The sequence below is a fragment of the Eulemur rufifrons genome, chromosome 17, assembly GCF_041146395.1.
Source record: "Eulemur rufifrons isolate Redbay chromosome 17, OSU_ERuf_1, whole genome shotgun sequence".
NCBI classification, from domain to species: Eukaryota; Metazoa; Chordata; class Mammalia; order Primates; family Lemuridae; genus Eulemur; species Eulemur rufifrons.
In genome coordinates this window covers 55,963,077-55,982,455 of record NC_090999.1, presented here as the reverse complement: position 1 = coordinate 55,982,455, position 19,379 = coordinate 55,963,077, and the positions used below count along the sequence as shown (strand labels likewise).

Sequence of the window (19,379 nt, the reverse complement as noted above, 5' to 3'; positions counted from 1 at the left end):
CCAATCCTCATTAATAAAGCCACCAGCTATAATCTGTTTTGAAGGATGTATTCAAATTCAACAGTAATTACAGATGCCACAGAGCATCCTGCCATTCCTGCTGAAGTGGGCACTTTTAGGGAACAGATTGAATTTGAATGTTTAAAGTCCCGAAAGTCTAATTCATGAGTAAGGCAGAGGTCAGACGAGTAGTCAATAATAGTCATCCTGTTGTTTTGAAATTGCATCTGGGTGAGAAAGTTAGACTCTGCAGTCTTCCTTAGGAGGTAAGTAAGATGGAATCCTCAGCGGCAGTCAGGGAGGAGGAGGATGATAGCAGGGAAAACCCAAACGGAATGAATTAGTCTTTCAAGAGGGAGCACCTGCATCTTTCTGAGCAGCAGGATCAAAGACAGTTTCTGTCCATGTCATTAATATGTGGAGACCACCATTAGGTTCACCCAATCAGAGTCCTGTTGCTGTTTTCAAATAAGGCAGAGAGGGAAAGAAAGGAAGCTGCATGTGTAAAAGCAATTTCCAAGAGCTAAACAACTTTATACAAAACACTAGGATTCAATAATAGCAAATGAATTGTCCCCCTACATTTTAGAGATTCATACGTGGTCACTTTATTTTATTTACTCAGGTGTTTGATGCGTGAGTAACTTAACTGAAACTAAAGCTAAGGAGAAAATGATATAGTTTCAGCATCGTTTGAAAATAAGCATATTGTTATTTAAATAAACACCATTTGGTATCAACCACGATGTAGAAGGAAAAACTACAGCAATTTTCCTTGCTGTAATTCAACATTATGGGACATGACTAGAATATGTGTTGGTATGAAGAATATACAATTGTCTATATTCATATAAATGTGGATGTTATTAGATTTTCCAGCTTAAGACACCTACCTGAGAATGTTTCTATTTTGGCAGAATGTAAAGTTCTGTAACAAGCTTACCCTTTTAAATTTTAAATTATATTAAATAGCCCCATCCAAGAGTGGATAGATGGAGATAATAGTTAATGCCATGGTCTCATTTTTCATGCAATAATGGCCACATGGAATTAGGGCTTTTTTTGTTTTGTTTTGTTTTGTTTTAATTAAGTGCGGTGTTAGGGGCAAATGTGTTCATCGGGTCTGAATGAAGGCTTATATAATAAGCAGAAACAAAATATTTAGTGAAAACATGTAAATAAAGAAGTTCAATTATTTCTGTAATCTATATGTCTTAGTCCATTCAGGCTGCAGTAACAAAACACCATAATCTGAGGAGTTTATAAACAACAGAAATTTATTTCTCACAGTTCTGGAGGCTGGGAAGTCCAAGATCAAGGCACTAGAATATTCAGCTTTTGTTTAGGGCACACTTTCTGGTTCATAGATGGTGACTTCTGGCTTTGTCCTCCCATGGTAGAAAGGGGGCAAACAAGCTCTCTATGGTCTCTTTTTTAAGGGCACTAATCTAATTCATGAGGGCTTCACTTTCATAACCTAATCACATCCCAAATGTCTACTTCTTAATAACATCACCTTGGAAGTTAGTATTTCAACATAGAGGGATACATAAACATTCAGTCCATTGCAAAATGTATACTAATTGCTAAATTCAAGGCAATTATATAGTTCATTATGTAGCTTTTTTTTCTTTTCTTTTCTTTTCTTTTCTTTTCTTTCTTTTCTTTTCTTTTCTCTTCTTTATTTTTTGAGACAGGGTCTTGCTCTGTTGTCCAGGCTGGAAATTCAGTGGCATAATCATAACTCACTGCAGCCTCCAACTCTTGGGCTCAAGCAATCCTCTTGCCTCAGCCTCCTGTGTAGCTAGGACTACAGGCACGTACCACCACATCTGACTAATTTTGTTGTTATTATTTTTTTTTTTTTTAGAGACAGGGTCTTGCTGTGTTGCCCAGGCTGGTCCTCAGCTCCTGGCCTCAAGCAGTCCTCTGGCCTTGGCCTTTCAAAGTGATGGGCCCTGCCATGTAGCTTTTATAATTCTTGCTTTTGCCAAAAATAGAATGGAATGCATGTATATTTTGCTAAGGCCTCTGATCAAGAAGGTCATATATCAGGAAATATCCAAGTACTAAAGAATTAATTTAGCAAAGTGAAAGTGGTTTGCATTCCTAGATCTGCCTACTGAACTGAGAAGGGATAACCCAGTTAAACAGATTTGAATTCAGAAAGCCCAATATTCTCACAGCTGAGTAGTGTTATAGCAGTTATTAAAGTATACAGAGAAAAACATAATGGGGACCCATGTATCAGAAGCAGTTGTGAAGTAGGGGGCCTGAGATCAGAAACAAGACAGAAGACTGGATGCAAGTCCAGAGGCAGATAGACAGCTGGATCAGCTACAAGGAGGTCTGTGATTCCATTTCCATGTTTAACATGGGCTCCAAGTGTCCTACCCGTCCAAAACTGTTTGTTCTTGATCCTGGGATGAAGCAGTGTTTAAGAGCAGGAAAGGAAGGAGAGAACAGGAAGTGGGCTGATGCAATAGACATGAGCAGAGAGAGGGTTAGGACCTTTTATAATTATAATCACAGAATAGAGCAACTGCTCTATGCTGGAAACATAATAAAAGACAAGCTAGAATGACAGACTACCACAGGAACAATGAGAAGGTGTTTCATCTTAAGGACTTCCATTAATTTTAAGAATTCATTCAGTTTATTTGGAGAAATCAGTGGAAAGCCAGTTGTTTGTCTTCAAGAATCGATTTTGATGTTTCTAAGAAAAATCTCCGTATACTTTTTTGCATTTCTACTGTTAAATACTGGCAATGTGAAGTATTTTGGCCAATAAGTGTATAATTTTCTTGATAGTATTTGGATTTGTAAACCTTCTCCATTAGAAAACAAAAACAAAAGTAGAGTGCAGTCCAATAACACACCATCAGATGGTAGAAACAAGCAAATAAACATCAGACACAAAATCCACAAAACTCAGCAATTCGAGGGTGGAATGGAAGCAAGGAATAGGAAGAACGTCCTGCTGCCACGACTGTTATTTAATGACAGATAACCTCCCAGCAGAGAGGCTATGAAACATCATTTTCAATAAGTTTATAGAAAAAAAAGAGAAAAAAATTCAGGGTAATACAAAATAAGGAATTAATATATATTTTTTCCTTTTCTGTTGTTGTTAATTATCTTGTGTCCCAAAGATGTAGACCTTCATTATTTCCAGGAAATTTGCTATGCTACCATAAAATCTGAAACTATATAGCTGTTCTAGGTAACAGATGTTTCTGCAAAAAGGAAAAAATACGTGTGAAAAACGCAAGGAATATGTTAAATAGTAGTGTTATTAAAGTAAAATGTTCATAAATGAAAACTAACAAAATTTTTTTATTATTACATACTTCATTACCTTCATTTCCCCAATGTTCAAATGCCAAAAAGCTTATAATTTCCTAATTTTTATCTTCTCAGTTCTCCATCATTCATCAGAAATCAATAAAAATATTTACACTGAAAATTCTGAATATTTCATGTCTATTTGGCTTATTAGACACACATAAGTGTATAATGATAACATTTCACAATGGGAAAAAAATTACTCATGCTTTATTTAGGTCATGCTTGTACTACTATTGTGAGTAACCATTAAGTATTAGCCCAACTATGACTCTACACATTGATTAAATATGCTAACAGATGAAAAATATTGATTAATGATAGGTCCCCCAATAGAATAATGGAGGGTATTATTATAAGCTTTAATAAATTATTTAAAATTCAAGGATGTTATCATTTGTTAAAAGGCATTGAGGAATCTGATGAAAGCTAGAGAGCTTAGCTGAGAAAAAAATGATTAGTATTTTTATTTAAAAAGTTACAGATGCCTATTTGCTGTGAATCTGGTAGTTTTCTCTTCTACTTGGAAAATGAGTGCTTAATCAATCAGTATGACAGAAACCATGTCATTGTTTTGATTGGTGGAACTATGCATCCTATTGACTAGAGTATAGCAGAAAATATGAACCCATTTCATTTCTAAATAATAACCAAACAACTAATATTTTGATTGTTTACTATAGTATATTTTGAGGGTAAAAATATGCTCAAGGATATTAATTCCACATGGTATATATGTCATTTTTACTATCCACCATCACACCATCAGCTACAATATATTAAGCAATTACAAGTCTCTCCTTTAACACTTTCGAAACCACTTAATTAATGTTCCAGTCTTGTTCTACTTTTTCATAGTTTAAATCTAAAAAACAATTAAAAATGCGTTTTATATGTCCATGTTTATGACAAACGATAAAAAGATTTCTGAATCTGCCACACCCTATAAAATGAACCATGACTTTCATATAGTTTTTTTTGTTTTGTTTTGTTGAATCCCTAAAAGAAAATGTATTAATTTGTATGGAACACTCTTGAGACAAACACATCTTTACCAAGCCTCCTGGGGCCCTTATTAAAGAGGCAACACGTCTTTCCTTATCGTAAAGCTTCTGGTATAATTTGAGACACAAAACTAATTAAAAATAACTTTAAAAAATATGGATTCAGTGATTATACTTGTGTGAAGGGGCATTCCTCTCAGTTTTTCGGAAGCTATGAACAGAGGACCAAACCTCAGAAGACTGAACACAAGAACTAATTTCCTTATTTCCAATAAAGCTAGAGACAAAATTCATTTTGAACAGATAAATTAGATGTTTAATAGTTAATAATTAAAGGAAAGCCCTCCTCATAAGAGTGAAAATAATATTACTTTTACATAACAAAATTGCACTTTTATGTCTTTTCTTCCTTTTGGTTACACTCCAATAAGTATTATAATAGCAAAGTTGACTCTTCTTTTCCGATATCAAGTATATTTTAATAATCAAAGGCCTCTCAACCGATTATGAAAAAAAAGACCCAGAATTTAGCTCAGTCCAAAGCAGAGTTCATACCTGCTCAGCTTAGGGACAGGATTCCTTATGTTCTTCATTTAGGGTTGTTCTTCATTTAGATTTGACAAATAAACATACAGGACACCCCATTCAATCCACATTTCAGAAAAACAATGAATTTTCTTTGGTAAAATATTTCCCAAATATTTGATCTTGCAACCTTGTCTCCAGTGAAGCTCTCCTAGATCATCCAGGTAGACTAGATAGTCTACTAAGGATACTCAGGAGAGAGGACATGTGCCTGTGGAGTGCACACATCCACACCCCTGTGCACCCAGCTTCAGCTCTAAGATTCCACTTTGCCACCTCATCATCCACCTCCAGGATTATTTTCTCTCACTCCGCAACACTCTCTTCTCCTCCTCACCGGTCTGTCTTAGAAGACACATGGCTGAATGCTTAAATCACTTCTGTGTTCATACAGAGAGCTCTATATTAAGTCATTCCTGACAGGGACAGGGTGAAACTCCTCAAATAGACATGGAGTAAGGAAAAGTTTCCTAATGTAGAATAAGAATTACCAAAGACACCAATTTCTCCTCTATCACATTATTTCTACCTCTATTATGAAGGACTAGAGTCAGGCTGATGAAATGGAAAATACCCAGTGTGATTTAGGAGAATATTTTGAGAGATGAGCTTTGAGTTTCAACAGAGAGACAGGTTGCTCTGTACTTTTATAGAAAAGAGGAAAGGCATTTCTACATTTCTGATGTTAGACTAAAAAGAAAAGAGTAGATGCTCTTACTTTCTGACTTCTGGTAATATCTCCTGGAGATATCTTTGAAAAGCAGATGATTTTCCAATTCTATTTTTTCTGCAGGAATATTTCTTATGGCAGTCAAAATCTGAGTACTGGAAGGCAGATAGTTTAAATATATAGCCACAGTTTAGAATGGCATATTTTATGTTTCATAAATCTTTATAGGCAATCATCCTATGTGATATATTTTCTAGGATGTTCTTGTTACTTAAGGAGACTTTCATCATAAAAGAAGTTAAATACAATAATATGTCCTACCTACTGACTTTTAGACTGTGCATTCTAAATGCCAGTGAGTTTGGGAGAAGGAAGATAGCAGTCAACAGAATTAGAATCTTTTATTTTGATTTTTCACTGGGTCTTTTCCTCAGGGTCGAGACCTAACAATAAAAGGTAATAAGAACTTTTGATTTTTAGAAAAAGGCTCTTTGACCTCTTTCTAAAAAGCTGACAGTTCTCCAGCTACTTGAAGCCAAGATTATGGAAGAAAATGGTGCATGGAATGAATGGAGATGGCTACCCTGCCCCCAGTCCCTTCTGCCTTTCATCTGGATGAGTTGGTTCTCAGCAATTCGTAGCTCAAACTGTCACTCTCTCACTATGGACTGGGGAAGAACAAATATCACATATGCCAGCTTGCCAGTAATAGAGATTGATATTACTTGGGAGAATTAATCTCATGCCTTTTTGGAGTCAGTCATATGAAAGGCCGGAAGTTAACAGTCCTCAAAAATATTCTCAAAATATTTTCAAATATGTGTTATTTCCTCCTCTTTCCCAACACTCTCAAATTCCAGAGTATACCTGGGAGGCTGAGGAGGGAGGATTGCTTGAGTTCAGGAGTTCCAGACCAGCCTGAGCAAGAGTGAAACCCCATTTCTACTAAAAACAGAAAAAATTAGCTGGATATGATGGCTTGTGCCTGTAGTCCCAGCTACTCAGGAGACTGAGGCAGGAGGATCACTTGAACCCAGGAGTTTGAGGTTGCTGTGAGCAAGGCTGACACCAGGGCACTCTAGCCTGGGCAACAGAGTGAGGCTCTGTCTCAAACAACAATGGCAAAAGCAACATCAACAAAAAAACTCCAGGGTATCCAAGAAAGAATGAATTTTAGAAAGGGATCACATAGCTCTCTTTCCGAATCATGAAATAAATATTAGCCAATCAGCTTTCATGTGAATTACAGGAAAACTAAAGAGAAGAGAATCTATGGCAATTTTAAAATCAATTTTAAACGGACCAAAAACATGGCCCGTTATTGCCATGGTAAGAAAAAAAAAAACAAAAAACAAAACACATTTGCATCTTTTTGCCAAATATTATTGGAATCTCCCATTAGTGCATTTTGAGGGGGAAAAAAGCCTATCAACCAGAAAGAGTAATAGAGTGCAAATAATTTTGAAAGAATTCTGAGTAAACATCAAATTTGTGGTGTAGTAAAAAATTTCTTGGAATATAATCAGAGATTTACATACACTGGGAACATGAAGCAAAGCCAGATCAGTTCAGTGAAATGTAGCATTCCTTGAAGCCAACCAAAGCTCTACTTTTTTTACATAATTACAACAGAGAGCAAACTTTAGAGCTATAAGAAATTTTCTGAGGGCAACAATGGGAGGGGGAATATATTTTTTTAGGGAATCCATAAATTCATTCGATGGTTTAAAAGGATTCATGCACTAGCATAAGAGAGGCTGTGCAACTTGCCTCCATGTTTTGCTTTTTGCTTCTCCCAATCAACCAAAAATGTTCTATAATTGAACTTTCGAAGTTAAATAGGCAGTTTGGAAGCCTCATATAATTTTATGGAGAGAGCTTGGGAAGCAAAGAAATCTCTGAAGCAACCAGATTTTTAAAAGGGCTATGGAACAAAACATCATTTTGTAAGGAACACAGATAAAAATTGGTATCCAATATGAATTGTGGTTTTTTATATGTATATAACTATGCTCTATAACTTTCAGAAAGACTGGCTGTAGTTTCTTAGGTGATTTCAAATTAATTCCAAATAGATGGCCAAAGTAATACTTCTCAAAGAACTTATAAGTCTTTGAAGAAATGATATTCAAGCAATACAGGAGAATAAAGATGTTGAATGTTTTATTCCGGAAATATAAAAGAGAAAAAGTAACACTAGTTGTTTGGTATATTTATTAGGTTTATGTTATAAGAATAAATATTAATATTATCCAGAAATTAAAAACAAGAGCAAGTAACAGAGAGCAGAACCTAAGACTAGAGGGTTTAGAACATGTACCCATGGGCCAAAATAAATAAATTTCAGTGGATTGTCATGTCAGAATTTATTCAAATAATCAGAAAAGGGAGTGATTTGACAATTAATTTTGAAGCCTGAATATCTGTCACAGGCTGGCACATGATGTTAGGAAAGTTTTAGATGCAACCTTTTCAGCCAATTGAGATCTCTTTTCCAACTGTCAATGTTAAAGATATAAAAATTTCTTCTCTGAAATATATGACCCTTCAACACCCATTACTCATTGCCAAGTTTAGGATTCTCCAAACCTGTCCTCACTTCTGACACCAGTTGCACGTTCAGAGTTCCCCAAGACCATCCTTGGGTTTAATAATTCACTAGAACTCGCAGGACACATTTAAAATTACTATATTGACAATTATAGTATATGACAATGAAAAGATAGAGATACAAATCATCCAAGATAGGAGGCATTTGGGGCAAGGTCCAGGGGAGTTCTAGGCAAGAGCTTTCACTCCACTCCAGTGGAGTCTTGGAGAGTGATAATTTCTCTCAGTAATCATGTATGACGATAAGCCCAGCTTTCTGCCAACCAGAAAGCTCACCTCAGCCTTGATATCCGGAGTTTTTACTGAAGCTCAGTCATGTAGACATGGTTGACCAGCTGTATGGCTGAACTCAGTCTCCATCCCCTCCAGTGATCAAGTTGACCCAAAGCCCCCACTGTAAATCACAGTGTTATCATAGACAATCTGGTATGGCCCAAGGTCACTGGGTAAACAAAGATATTCTTATCAGACAGGGCTTTCCAAGGGCTTAGAGATTACTTCCAATGAGCTGAGGGCAGAAGCCAGACTTCTCTTTGGGTAAGGTTAACCTTTTACTGCACGTTCATGTTACACACATTTGTATGGACTGCATTCTGATCACTAGAATGACATGTGTCTGCAAACACTATGCCTATACTAGATTCGATCCATCCTGAACTCTGCAGAAGAAACGTTCACTAAGAGAAAAGATTTAATAGTCAGTAATTTCCTTCAAGAGAGTACACACAAGCAAACTCAAGATTAAGATGTCACTTCATATATCTTCTTTGCAAAGAAAATAAGATGATCATCTCCTTTTGCGACAGAGAAATAAAGTGTTTTATCGGGAGTTCGTGACATCCCCAATATAACCGGGTACCAGGGCAATGTGCGCTGCAAGAGATGGGAGAGAAAAAGACACAGACACAAAAAGTAAGGTGAAAGGGTGTGGGGAAGTCAGGGGACCACCAGCATTCCTGTGAGCCAGGTGGTACTGACTAAAATCTAGTACTCGTTTTTATTCTCTTTTTCTTGTTATAGATTACAATGATTTCACGTGAAAAGCTCATGGGTTACAATGTGTAGAAGTTTCGAGTCTCCCCTAAAAGTCAAAAAATGCCTTAGCTAATTATTCTTTTATCTATAAAAGCAGGAACACATAACTCGTTACTAAGCACAGCCACGCCTTAAGGTATGTACAGATAGTATCCTGAACTCAGCATCTGTGGCCCATTTGATTGAGGAACAAAGAGATTAGTACTTCTTACTGGGAGGTTAGCTCCCCATTAACTGAGGCATTCTACTGAGAAAGGCGAGGGAAGGAGCTCAGCCTGGTGTTTTTTAAGAATTGAAGCCTGATGTCTCTTCTCCTGGGCTGACATTTTGCAACCTTTCTCCACTACAGCTGTGGTGGCTTTCATGTCAAACCACTCAGTGGCTTTTTAGGCATGAGGCCCTTCAGGCTTTAAGGTGGGAGTCTGCTTTGCTGTACTCTCAGATCGCTGGAATGTCCCCCAACTAGGCAGTTAACCTCTGCCCTTATCTCCGGCTCCTGCTCAGGCAGCATTCCTTCACCTCCTCTCCTCCCACGGCCTCAGCAATGGGGTCCCTAAGCCCCGGTGGTCTTATCCCCATCAGTGATTATTTAATGTGTTATAGCTAGTGGGTGATATGAAAACAAGGCCTCTTTGCATTTGATCTTTTACCTGTACACACATTATAGTTTCGCAAATTGGGACATGTAACTTTGTCACCATCTTTGGATCCACTTTAAAGTCCCATGTATGCATTTTTGTTGAATTTCTTTCCATTTGACTACACATAGAAATGTTTACCTGCTGATGGATTGTTTCAGTTAACTATGACCTTACTTCATCTGCAACTTTGGAGGGCAATCATTCTACTCAGGATGCTTTGGGAGGTCAGACACTGTGGCATTCTCTGTTCCTCTCTGTCAAGGAAGATTTTTGCAGCAAATTGTTGGGATGTCCTATAGTGAAGGCTGATCCCCTGCTCATTCTTCTGAAGACTGATGATCAATGTAGACTCTTCTTAACACAATCTGCTATCTCCAGCCAAAGCCTTGTTTTTTTTTTTTCTCTTGGTGAACCTCTTAGAATATAATTATCAATAGGCACTATTTTCCAAGGGAACATTTCCTAGAATATTGGAATTTACCTGAAAAGTAGTTTCTTGTTTCCTTATTACATCTGAAAGAATGTAGTCATATTTAGACTAATTTTGTTACAGAGCTTCATTGGTTTAGTGGAATTGATTGCAGAGAAAACCATCAAGAATGATATACCAGCCATTCAATCATGAAATAGTTTCAGGATACTGGTAAATTTTCTTAGAAAATTGAGTTTACTGCATAATAGCTGGAGCTATCTTGGCTAAAAGAATTAAACTTTGGTTTCAAACTTTTTATATTCAATCACTAACAGAAGTTTCATACAAGCAAATCTTTCAAGAAGATTTTTTTAATCTGATACAGATTTATACCACTAAATTAAATTCATAAAACAATTTTATATACAGTTTAATAATTTTTTATTTACTTCTCAAGGAAAAAATTTGATTTTTGAAATGCTCCAATATAGGGCAAAGTAGAATATGAATTAAATAGTAGATTAGCCTAAAATATTATTGACAGTCTAGTCATAGAATTAGAAACAATGAAAGCTTTCTTTCAAACACTATTCAAATAGAAAAAAGTTATGTTTTACTCCATTCATGCATACTAATTTAGTGAAAATTTTCATAAGACTTCAAATCACTTAAAGCATTGATTCAAATTGTAACTTTAAATTTTTGACTGTCTAAAAAAATTAAGTAATGTTGATACTAAGTGTATAAAAATGAGTTTTATGATGCTGAACCATAAACTAATAAACATTTGTCCTTTATGTCACCCAAAAACTCAGATTTTATATTCACATGATGTATAAATAGTTACTTTATAAAATAGATTCAAGTAAAAAAATGAGAAAATCCTGGCTTAAGAGAAATTCTATGAAAAAAGTAGAGTTTATTTCACCATAAATCAGTCTGCTGTAACCCAAAATGTAATATGATAGTTTTAAATCTTAGACCGCATTGATGGAAGTTTCCACTCACAACAAAAGTGCACTCTATCTTTTGAGCTGTTCATCTACATTCTATGTCCAAATAAATACCACATTTTCATTGATTCATAGTTAAACCAGAGGGTATCTACTAGAATACAATCAAGATGGTGACAAGTCTGAAAATCATCTAACATGAGGAACTTTTTAAGGAACCATAAATGTTTATCCTGGAGGACTGAATTTGAGCTTTTGAGAGGTTTGTGTTAGTTATTGTGAAGTATGTCAAAGGTTCTTTCAGTGGGTTAGATTTGTCTTATGCTCATTGAGAATAAAGCACTAGGATTAATACATTGAAGTTAGAGAGATGTATTTCAGCCTAATAAAAAGATACCAAACTGTCCAAATGCATGCCTGCCCTGACGTGTCGAAGCTTGCTTTGAATAGGCTGAAAGTTCCAAGTCATAAATATTAGAGAGGGAAGCTGATGCCAGCAGATCTCTGAGTTCTCTTCCAAGTCTCAGATTCTTTCATTATATGGGTAAAATTAGATAAAAACAGGGTTTCAGAGGGATCAGAGCTAGAAAAGACGGTTCTTATCTAACTTCTCTAAAAGCACTCTGTATGAAAAGATAAATAATTGAAATTATGTACACTAAATAAAGAATTCTTAGCTATCACCCGTCCCCCCCCCGCCCCCGCCACACACACACACACACACACACACACACACACACACACACACATATGCTGCCCTAAAGAAATGGTTTTTGATCGTTGTCCTCGATCCCTTAAGCACATCAGGTCAGTGTGCAGGTATAGTCAGTAAAGCCAATGGTATACTAGACACCATTAACAAGGCAAATGCGAACAACAGACAAAACTTGAGAACATTTCATTCATCTTTGTATTTTCACAATATCTGGAATCCTAGATGTGATTCTAGTCTCCACATATCAGAAGAGAAATAATGAAATCTATACGGGAACAATCAAAGGGCCAGAGAGATGAAGTGGTAGTCACTTGAGATCTCACTAAAATACTGACTTGTAAGGCTTGAAGAGCTAAGAGAGGCTATATAAAATTGCTGACAACCACCCGCTGTTTGGACGATCTGAACATAAGTTCCAAAAGGTTAGAACAATGGGAATCTCTTTAAAACTTTTAATGAGTTCAGTTTAAGACAAATAAAAAGAAGTACACCTTCATGAACCAGACAATTTTCTAAGGAAATAGTATGTGCAAGAAATCCCCAAAGGATTCTTTGATATTTAGTGTCCTATTTCATAACTGCTAAAGGAAGCTGAGATATTCCCGCCTCTCTGACTGTCATGGAGGATAATCTTCCCTTCCTCCATGGTCCTTGGCAGCCTCCTATTGATGACGTCTGCACCAGCCTGAATAGACATTGTTTCCTAACACAGAATGACAAATGCTATTTTACAAAAAATGTAAAAAGGTTGCTGTGAGCAACATTTAATTGTTTTATTTTATCTGATACTCTCTTATAATGTCTGATATATGAATCCTCACTAGATCTGATTTAAATTTTGTCTAGCATCACAGGAGAGTTAACATGTGAAAACAAAATTCAAGATCTCAGCTACATTGAAGGAGTCGTATTTTTCTCTCTTTTCTTCTCTTCAGTTGTAATTATGGAAGGCTTTCCAAAGTACCTTGAGTGCCTTTTTCTTCAGGCCCCATATGTTAGGAACAGCCTGAGAGACCCGTAAGCATTATCGTGTTTGAATACATCAGCAAACTTGTCATGGGCTAATTAGCCTCCTCCCTAAATGGAAACTCGTGCATACTTTTCTAAAAATTTCTAAATCAAACTGTGTCTTTCTCATGTAAATATTTTCCCTTTTAGATGGAGATTTCATGTTCTCCATTAGTCTTTTCAGACTTCAATTTAAGTCGAGGTACTTATCTCTCCAAAGTGTGCATATGAAAACACTTTTCTACAGTCTTACAGATTTTATAAAGTTAACTAAAAATACTGTGTTTGCATTCCTTTGGCTGGCAAAATATTGAAATAGCATTCTTGAGCAGGGTCTTCCTAATGCTGGAGACAAGAGACAGCACATGTGCCACATGTTTACACAGCTGTCATTCCAGAGTTAGCAAGTGTGTGCTTTGTTCTGTGCTGCATTAGTGAGAGACCTCGGAAAATGAGAGCATATTTTCAATACTTTTAGACCATGGATTGGGTGATTCCAGTATAGATTTTGGCTATTTTTCTGGGGGCACTTTTGTTTTATAAATTATCCTGTTTTATGAAACTTCACTTATTTTCTTAAAATGAGCATCCAAATATCTATGATTTTCACATAATCAGAAATTTCATAGTTGTATGCAATTTCAGAGCTGATGTAGTTTCTTTGTATATGTTCTCCATTATAAAGAAAGAAGTATGACCCATAATTCAAGTAATCCTTTCTAGGTTGAAAGTTCCTCATTGAAACCTGTGCTGAAGAGTAGACACTTACAAGAAAACTGTTTCTTCCTGTATTTCTTCCCAAAAAGTGGTATAAAGCTGTATTTTGGGCTGTTAGAGATCTTGCAATGAAAGTTAATGAATTTAAACCCTATTATCCGAAGGATATATATTAAGTTCACTAGCAGGGCTACAAAATTGTACTTTAGATTCCACGTTCAATTGTAACACCACAATCTCAGTGAAGCACTTGAATCTAGCATCATATGTCAGAGAGAATGCCAGCAAACCAGAGCTTATTTTCTGCCTTTGCAATGACAACCTCTCTCAAGATTTTTGGTGAGTGTTTACATTGTATGCTCTGTACATATGAGCTTTTGCTAACAGAGACACTGTTACTTAGTAACACATTCCAATCCAGAATGAGTGCTTCCTTGGTCAATGCAGGACAGAGCATTCCTGGGGTTAAAATGCCTATTAAATGAACACGAATTTAGATATGCCAGCAGAACCAGCAGCACCAGCAGAAAGACTAGCAATCTTGTCTGTTGCTTCCATTAATCAGAGCCATACTGTCTAATGCTTTAGAGAAAACTGTCTTTATTTTTTCTCATTCCAGGCAGGGGACCTTTTGTAATCACACAAGACTGAACCAACGTATTTTAGGAGGCCATTTTTAAAACATTATCTTTAATTTCAAAATGTTCAATGATGTGGGTCAAGTAGTCTATCATGTGATGATGGAGTTTCTTTTTTTTTTTAATTTTTGGGAATTTTGTGTTCAGGTCTCCCTTTGGCCACATAGTTATATTTGGATCATAAACAAGAAAGAAAATCATCTTACCATCATAAGATGCCTCATAAAGTTAAAAGAGAAAATTTTGAAGAGATTTTTCACAATCTCTAGTTAAGCTAAAGCACAAATATAGATATAAAATAGTTAGAAATTAAGAAATGTTCAGAATCTATATGGGAGAAAACTGGTAAAACCTTCAAGTAAAGATTAAATAATATAAATACCTCAGTTTCTCCCCAGTTAATTTATAATTTAACGCCATTTCTAATGAGATCCCAGTGTTTTAATTTTGTTTTGTTTTTCTGGAGCGGACATTTGTTTAAGTTATTGTAAAAGTCTTTTAAAGGGGAAGGAATGGCTACTGAAGACTCAAAATTGCTTTTTAACAAAAGAAGAAAGAAGGAGAACAGTCAAGATATAAGTCACAATGATCACAGCAGTATTGTATGGATCTAGGAATTAATAGATTAAGCAAAAAAAAAGTAGTTCAAAAACAGCATTGATTATGTTGCCTACTTTGTGGATGGGTTAATTTTATTCTCTATGTGAGAAGAAGTAAGCAAAAAGTACTAAGAAATGATATACAGAAATGATGTAAGCTGCTTCCATACTTGTTCTTTATATTTTATTTTATTTTATTATTATTATTATTTTTTTTTTTTTGAGGCAGAGTCTCACTCTGTTGCCCAGGCTAGAATGCAGTGGCATCAGCCTAGCTCACAGCAACCTCAAACTCCTGGGCTCAAGCGATCCTTCTGCCTCAGCCTCCCAAGTAGCTGGGACTACAGGCATGTGCCACCATGCCTGGCTAATTTTTTCTATATATTTTTATTTGTCCAGCTAATTTATTTCTATTTTTAGTAGAGACTGGGGTCTTGCTTTTGCTCAGGCTGGTCTCGAACTCCTGAGCTTAAATGATCCACCAGCCTCAGCCTCCCAGAGTGCTAGGATTACAGGAGTGAGGCACTGCACCTGGCCCATACTTGTTCTTTAAAACATCCTGCACAATCTACCAACTCTCTCTCCCATTGCCCCTTTTTAATGTGGAAGCCACATGCTCCAGATGATGGATGTACTTTGCAAGCAGCTTGGATCTCTGAGTGACTCCTTGGAAGAAAACACCTTCAGCAAGCTGCTGGACCTATGTCAACCTGTGGCATAAGCAAAACAATGAGTATCTGTTGCGATAAAAAAAAAAAAATGAGAGAAGTAGACAGACAAAAATGGTAGACTTATGTATCTTGCATTAGAAAATTTTGCCTCATTTAACTCTTTAAATTAGGCATTAACTGCTAATTTAAAATCATCATTAAAAAGAAGCTTCAACATATTTAGAAAAAAATGAATAGTTATCAAACATCACATTTAGGAAAAATGTTTCAAACAAAAAAAAAGAAAAAGAATTCCAAAGGAAAAAAGTCTATGTGATTGACCATTTTTGCTCTTCTTTGTTAGGTTTTCCAGGGCAATTTTGACAATGATACCCACAGGAAAAACGTCATTGACCCTCCCATCTATGCACGGCACATAAGAATCCTTCCTTGGTCCTGGTATGGGAGAATCACGTTGCGGTCAGAGCTGCTGGGCTGCACAGAGGAGGAATGAGGAAACCCTACATCCCACAACTCTCTTCTTTATTTCCCTAGAAGTATTTCCATGGAATGAACTGTGCAAAATCTGTAGGAAACTGAATGGGTTTTTTATTTCATGAAAAAGTGCTCAAATTATGGTAGGCCACTGTCTTTTTAAGGAGGTCTAAGCCTGCCGTTTCAATGATTTAATTTGATTTTTATTGGTCAAAGTCTCTTAAGTAACATCACATCAACTGTGAATTACTTTTCTCATTGTTTTATGAATTATTCACATTGGTTGAAATATATTAGGGGAAGAAAGTAGCCTTCATTTTATAGCAAGGGTAAATAAATCTCAAAGTCATCAAATACAAGCAAGAGTTGATAGAGCTTTTACAATCAATATTCAACTAATTCTTATGAAAGGAATACTGCAATGTTAGCAATAAGGTATTTTTCTTCTGTAATGACTCTACATTATCCTAATTGTTTCCCTGTGCCTATCAAACACTGTCAGTGTTTATAACAAAAATTTGAAGGAGAATCTGTAACATGAGGTACTAGTTGATATAATTCTCATTTTACATTCATTATTTCTAATCAGAGATTTTATGACCTTTTCCCTTTTCTTCTAGTCTGTATTCTTTATATTGCATATTGCCTGAATAACTCAATAATTTTTCCTAATTTAACTTTCTCCTATTAGTTGTCTAAGAGAAGTGTCATTTTATTTATAGGCATGGAACATGATTGAATATCAGTAGATGGATCTGCATTTAATATCAGTATATTAAATCTGCAATTTTATTTTTGAAGGAAGTTATAACTACATAATATCCGAATACTTTATTTATAAAGAATACCATACTACCAGTTTGCAAAAAGGAAAAACAAAATAATGTATTATGTCCCTTTCAATTTAAATCTTCATTTTAATGGCATTTACATAGCCTTATATTTACCTTAAAATAATAGAATCATGAATTGTCTATTTTTTAAAAATTTTAGCAAATACTAACATGGTACTACATAACTTGGCCAAGTGTACTCATCATTTCTTTCTTCATCTCCACATTTCCTATGAAATTAAATTTTATTGAGATTTGAAACTGGTGGTAGTTTCCCAGGAAAGCACATTGTGTAGTTATTTGTGAGAAGCAGAGTATTTACTAATGACAAAGTAGTAAACCATTTTCAAGATGAAAATATATTTCTATTTATTTTGCTTCAAAAGGCCTGAAAAAATAAGCAATTATCATAACAATTTGTTATTGATAATGGAGGTTCCATTGACATGTCTCTCAAATTAAACCTCACACTGCCTCCATAAATGTCTTCAACATCTAATTTATAAGCTTTACAAGTATTTATTTTATAAGGCTTAGACAGAATTATTGGAGTTTTAAATTAAGGGTCTTGGAAAAGAAAGGATGGTATGTGTATGAAATGTTAAGGTCCTACGCAACACTGCTAAGTTTTTTTTTCCTTTAATATTTGTGCTGCATAACAAAAGCCACTAGACTGTTACTGTCTTGTCTGTCCATGTGTTAACAGCATTTCTTAATGATGTATATATGGAGTGGTGTTCAATCACAGTGAAGAATTTAAAGAGAAAGTCAATCATATTGGCATTATTTAATAAAAGCAAAATTAGTTGGTCTAAGGAAACTAGTTGGTTCCATGCCCCCATGCTTTCTACTTCAGGTTCTCATTTTGAAATTATTGATTTGAAGCCTCTGAAATGATGATGAGTTTTCAACACCTTTCAAAAACAAAATTTCTGTGTTGTCAGTATCACCTTTTTTAGCTAAATTTGAAGTTAGGAATTTAAAATCTTTTTAATCGGCTAAACTTTAAAGACATGTGACAAATAGTTGCTTAGGTTCAAAAACATACACACTTACCATCTAGCCCGTTGTCCTCATTTCTTCCAAGGTTTACTGTCCCACCAAATCTCTAGCTGTTTTGCTTTGCAGATTATGCATGATTCTTCATTCTTAAGAGTGTATTTTTAAAATTATGAGTAATGCTTTGTGATGATTTACTTTTTCAAAATTACTGATGTCTTTATATGATGTTTTGAACTTTTTTCTACTGATAGATGTTTAAAAAATATTTTTCAAGGGAGTTGGTTAAAATTCAATGTCTTTTAGAGAGACATTGAAATGGCTTTCTCTTGCTTTTGCATTTTCTCTTTGTTTTATATGCTCTTAACAAGACAGCACATCCAATGGGATATCTATTGTCCCATGACGCCCAAAATTGATGAGAGCAAAGGATTCCCACATGTGTAAATATTGGTAATTATTGTGAAGTGATAAAGTAGCTCTTGTGTCACATGTATCAATGACATCAAAGAGAAGCAAAATTTATGCCATATAAATTCACACTAAAACAAATAAAATACCATAAGCAGAATACACAAAAGAATCACCTAGTCTTCACCATATTGAGTAATTATCACGTGCTCATTTTATAATTTATGAAATTAAAATTTCAAGCATCTCCATTTTATCTACATCCTTTTAGAAGCATTTATTTTAGTCACTAATTCTGATTTTAGGGTTGACTTTCTCTTTCTGAATGACTTCATAAAGATTGGTGTGAATTTTGAAGATTTGGGGTACTAACGATTATATCTTTGCTAGTCAATGAATTATGAAATATAATACTCAATTCTGGCATCTGATGTGTCAGTAAATACAGAAATAACTATGACACAAATAACCTTTGCAAACTTTCAAGCTGTGTAATATCCCAATGTTGTTTTTTCTTTGTATATATACTTATATCATGTAGGATGTTGTAAAATCAGTATGACCTTGTCTAGTCTTCAAACTTAAAATAAACTTTTGAAAACCTGGGATACCTTTGATGCAGTTGTAATTAAACACATTTGTACGAATACACAAATTGTCTGAATGTGAGTGCCCACTAGTCTTGACCACATGCTTGATTTATTTTCTCATTGTACAGGGCTGTTAGACAGATACAAGTAAATTCAAAATAACTATAGCCTCCAAATATATGTTGACATCAGCTAAATTGGTCATTCCAAGGTTATTAAAATGTGTACATCCATCCTACTTCTTTAGTTATGGAAATTTTACTAGAATATTGATAATCCAAAGACATTTTATTGCCTCATGTATAAAGTGCTGTGTTCCAGGACTGATCTGTCCTTTGCTAATCAGATGATACTGCTATTGTTTCTATTGTTTTTTTCAGTTCATGATGCTCAGGAGTATAATGAAGAGATACAGGCAGTAGTAAGCAATAACACAACACTAATAATGTAATTACCATATAACTCAGCT

The 19,379-nt window shown here is 35.2% G+C and overlaps 1 protein-coding gene across 2 annotated transcripts in view; it reads left to right on the top strand.

Moving 5' to 3' along the window:
- Positions 1-18,928, top strand: part of EDIL3 (EGF like repeats and discoidin domains 3) — a 391,875-nt gene extending 372,947 nt beyond the window's left edge. For both annotated transcript variants that reach the window (XM_069492261.1, XM_069492262.1), the window contains one exon: positions 15,947-18,928. In XM_069492261.1, the coding sequence (XP_069348362.1) occupies positions 15,947-16,096 (150 nt within the window). In that variant the 3' untranslated portion in view covers positions 16,097-18,928. The remainder of the gene's footprint in view (positions 1-15,946) is intronic.
- The last annotated feature ends 451 nt before the right edge of the window (positions 18,929-19,379 follow it).